General features: G+C 41.4%; 1 protein-coding gene across 1 annotated transcript in view; it reads right to left on the bottom strand.

Annotated features, from left to right (window-relative positions):
- Nucleotides 1–541: 541 nt before the first annotated feature.
- The window catches only part of RIPPLY2 (ripply transcriptional repressor 2), a 66708-nt gene continuing 62423 nt past the window's right edge, over nucleotides 542–4826 (bottom strand). Inside the window, exons 3-5 of the mRNA XM_019538168.1 lie at nucleotides 4523–4819; nucleotides 3953–4017; nucleotides 542–802 (exon numbers count right to left, since the gene is read on the bottom strand). Of these exons, the coding sequence (XP_019393713.1) occupies nucleotides 640–802; nucleotides 3953–4017; nucleotides 4523–4819 (525 nt within the window). The 3' untranslated portion in view covers nucleotides 542–639. The remainder of the gene's footprint in view (nucleotides 803–3952; nucleotides 4018–4522; nucleotides 4820–4826) is intronic.

Raw genomic sequence — 4826 nt, 5'->3', positions numbered from 1 at the left:
GGTCTGGAACCAGCTTCCAGGAGAAGTGGTGCAGGCTCCTACCCTGGGGGTGTTTAAGAGGAGGTTAGATGAACACCTTGCTGGGGTCGCTTGACCCCAGTACTCTTTCCTGCCATGGCAGGGGGTCAGACTAGATGATCTACTCAGGTCCCTTCCGACCCTAGAAACTATGAAACTATATTACAGAGAAAAGTAATTCTGTGGCCATTTTCATACAGCCTTGCTCTCTGTGCAGTTCATACTACTTAAGCTGGTAAAGTCCATGAGTCACATCATAATAAAATTGATGTAAAGGAGTGAAAACAAATCACTCTGTTTTAAAATTAAAATATGGAAATTTGTGTCCAAAATGTATGGACTACAAAGTTCAGCAGTTAAATCTAACATAAGATGTGTGTCACAGTTAGCCTGAAAATAATACATTATTAAATTATGTTCTTTTCCACCTTAAAAAGCCCATAGTATTCAGACTAGAAAGGGTAAATAAAAGACAAAACTACTATAAAATTTACAAAATATTTCACAATTTTATTAAGAATAATTTACATACAAATAAATTATCTTTAAAAATACTATTATATATTTTTATATTTAGTTTAAATTATAATGGTGTGGAAGTGGCAATGATATTCCCTACAGTTAGTCATCACACTCTATTCCCGAATCTTGGTCCAGTTCATCATCGTCTTCGCTATCTGAGTCTTCATAAAAGGAAATTGTGGCTTGAACAGGGAAATTTTTCAGAAGTGCTTTGGCCTCTTGATACAAGTAATCATAGCACCTTGATTTGGGCCAAAATAATCTGAAACAAATATGGAGCATATTTTATTTATTAAAAATACTCGCTATTGGGCCAGATCTAGATGGGTAAGCTAAGCACCTACTGACAGAGGTGGCCTTAGGAGTGGGCGACACGGGCAATTGCCCAAGGTGCTGTAGTCATGGGGGAGCCAAACACACACATGCACACGCACGTGTGAGCAGTCCATACTCTCAGCAGCACTCTCCCCCTTGCCCCACCCCAGGCAAGAGGAGTGGTGCCCAGTCCAGCCCACCCTACCCCCACCCCAGCCAGTGCTCAGGAGGAGCCGGGCTGGGCATGTGAGGGCAGAGGTGTTGTTCCACTTCCCTGCTGGACTTCGCCTCATGCCCCTGTCCACCTGCCTCTACCTGCAGCACGACCACTGACTGGGGAGAGTGTGCCAAAATTTAGTTTGGGAGTAAACGCCAAAATACAAGCACCAAGGGCACCATTTTCCCTAAGGGAGAGTCTGCCTGCTGGAACTTAAACAGGATGTAGATGTCTATGTCACAAAAAGCAACCATAGGAATGATAAAACTCATTAAGCCATCTGATCTTGGACTGCAGTGCTCCCTGGGCACTGAGATTTAATTCCTAGTCGGGGCAGCAAGGCAGCCAATTCCCATTGTAATCCAGATATAACACAAAGCATCACATTAACTCTGCGTAAAATCCTTAAGGGGCCCTATCTGGTAGGCATGATGTAAGTATGCTTAATATATATATATCAACAATTCTGCATTCAGTGCAAAGTAAAGCAGGCAGCATCTCTTTCACTGAAACAATAACCAGAGAAAGTGGTGCCTGCTTTTTAAATAATAGCCATGGCTGCAAGAAATGGGATACCAAGGTAGGACCTCTTCATCCTAAGGGGACTCAAACCAATACTTCCCAAAAAAGTGTCCTAACTGTTAGGTTAGAAATTGTCCAGGAAAGCCACCCTCCCACTCTCCAATCCTCCTCTTGAAGCTGAACCACTATGCAGCCAAAACATACAAGAATTACAGGACTAAAGCAAGCAAGAGTGAGCCTGAATCCATAGCATAGTGACTAAGGTATGCCTCCAGGGAGAAGGAAGCCTGAATTCCAGTCCTGGCTCCCTAGATTAGGGAAATGTAAAAGCAGTCATTGAACTGAAAAAAAAATAGAAATAATCCTGAAGCAACTAGACACTGAGCATCCACACAAGTATTAACTGGTGATTCTATAGTAGAATAAGTTTCTCTTTTAATGGAAACCCCTGATAGACATGTTTAAAATTATTAAAAACACATATCCAGAAGAAACCTAAAATAATCTACCATATAGTTTCTGATGCCCTGTTCTAACTTGAAGGCTGAGATGCACTTCTAAAATGCAAATTGTGTGTGACCTGGTCAGCTGAGTTTTTGGGATCTAACCCAATGAATTCAATGGGTATTGAATCAGATCCCCCAAAGAATATGAATCGTGGGAATTGCTCTGTTCCTAAGAATCAGATTCTCTTCTCGCATCAGTATATATCAGGATTTGCCCTACTGAAGAAAATGAAGTTGCAGTGATGTAGAACTGAAACAGGAGGAAGACCAGGCCCTGAGATTTTATCACAGAATTTAGTTTTCATCCAAAAGAGAAAAAAAATCACTAGGTCTGATTTTCCTTTTCCCCTAGGTTTACACTTCATCAACTTCAGGTATCCTAATCTTCACTAATATATTTTACCAGACAATTAGGTGCAGTGTCTGTAAAGATTGAAACAGAGAATAGCAACATTTAAGTGTCAGACAAGAATGATATGCTGCACTTTGTGTATACTGCATTATTTAACTACAGTATACTGACCTTTTTTCATTTTGTGATTACATAACAAGGTTTATACACATTTATTTACAACAGTTTTTAAAAAATAAATCACTCAGGAAAAATTAATTTCCTGTGATGAATGGCTCCCCCTCAATTTTTTCACATTTGAACTAAATATGACTCATACCCTGTGGGCCTAGGTTTTTAAAGTAGTCTCCCACATTGTGTCTGTCTATTAGAAACCACAAATAATGACAAATATCTTATTAATTGACAAAAAGCAATTTAGTAACTAATATAATTTACACATTCAACTAGTTAAAATTACAAATTGCAAGAAAAAAATTTAAATCACAAGTCTTCAGAAACAAAAGAATAGTGCAGTGACCACTATGAAATAAATAATAAATACTACATCATCCATAATAGAAGAAAATATAAACAATTACCTTTTCTCTTAATATAACCTTTTCTTTTAATATAAAAATGCTAAGTTAGTTGACAGTAATATATTGTTTAAGCTACAATTTCCTTCTTTATAAAATACATATCAACTATATGGACTTCTTTGCTGTTACTCAAGTGTGTAGAGATAAGCACAATTACCAGCTTTTGCAGGACTGGGGACTAAGATCTTGTGTCCTAGCTAAAATACCAGTTACATAACTAAATACTACCTACCTAAGCCACCTAGATGCTATAAAAATAGAACTTGTTAAGTGCAATAGATCACTTGCAGATAGATGCCTTTCAGTTTCAATGACAATAATCTTTATTTCCTGACCTGAACAGTTAATGGTGTTGTATGCTACCAAACAGCTGACAAGTTCCATGTTACTGATGGATGGTAAGATTTCTGCGTGTAAAACACTTTTGGATCCCTTGGGATAAAAGGGACTTGATAAATGCAAAGTCATCATTCTAGTAGTTTTTTATAATTTATTTGTATGGCTCTCAATCCAGCAAACCATTTTAAACCATTGCACACCTTTAAACATGTGAGGAGTCTCACTGATGTCATTAATACTACCTCACGCACTTAAAGATAAGCACATGCTTAAAGACCAGTTTTGAAAAAGATTTAGGTGCCCAACTCCCACCAAAATCAGTAAAATGCCTAAATACTTGCAACATTGTGCACTGGGCAGAGTTCAGCTGCTCAAGGGCTAAAATGCAAAATGCAGGTTTCCTGACGAGATGGCTGTACCTTTTTCTCACCTAGTTTCAAACCACATAGGTGTACAGCAGCAAAAACACTGGATGGTCTAAGAAGGAGACAAAACCCCATAACATGCTTCAGGAAATAAATACTACAAGTCACTACTTGAAACAACAAGAGAAGAGGTTGTTCCTTAGATAGGCACTCACCTAACTGGATGCGTATATTGTGTTAGCTTTCTTGAGGCTTCTGTCATCCCATATGGACTATATGGCTAAGGGAAAAAAATAGTAATAAAAAGGCAGGGAAGCAACTTACTCAGCACTTGTTAAACAGTAATATGATAACTGGTAAAGATGAGCTCTCCAGCACTAATTCAGAGCCTTACTTTCCTACCCACCAGGCTGTGGGTTAAGGCCAGGAAAGCTCCTTGCAACTAATGCGCTGACCATTTTCCCACATGGCCATTTTTAGGTGGGGGTTAATTCCCCGTTTCCTTTTTTTAAGCCACCCATGGCCCAGGTCTCTGAGCGAGAGAGCAGGGACAGGACCTGTCCTGCCTAGGGTGCCCATCATAGAGGGCATTCTGGGTTTCTGAGACACTGTCCTCTATTGATACGAAACCTGGAGCCTTTTTGCTCTTCAAGAGAAAACTAGAGGACATAAAGGCGTTGGGTTTCGTATCACTAGAGGACAGAGGACAACCAGACTGTCCTCCCTGATGGCCACCCCAGCCCTGCCGCAGCAGGTATCCCATGGCCAGGGCCGGGATCACTCACCCCACTTGGATTTCTTCTCAGGCCTCTCTCGGACTCCCTCCGCGTGGGGATCCAAGGTCTCCAGTAGTCCCCGGACCTGCAGGGCCAAGGACACGGGCTGTTAAAGAGAGCTGCGCCTGGGGACGGCTCGCTCCGTTTCCGCAGAGCAAACTGCTGGAAAAGAAAAGGGGGGCAGCGGGGTGAAAAACGCCTCCAGGCTCCTGCAGTTGTGCCCTCGATCGGCTTAAAGGCAGGGGAGGGAAGGGGGGCGCAAGAGCCGAGGGGGGGCAGGTACCCGCGCTCTTCCCCGGCGCCTCCCTGGGCG

Source organism: Crocodylus porosus, unplaced genomic scaffold, assembly GCF_001723895.1.
Source record: "Crocodylus porosus isolate Cpor-Errol unplaced genomic scaffold, CroPor_comp1, whole genome shotgun sequence".
Taxonomy (NCBI): domain Eukaryota; kingdom Metazoa; phylum Chordata; order Crocodylia; family Crocodylidae; genus Crocodylus; species Crocodylus porosus.
Note: the sequence above shows the minus strand (reverse complement) of the source record. Positions and strands in the feature narration are given on the sequence as shown.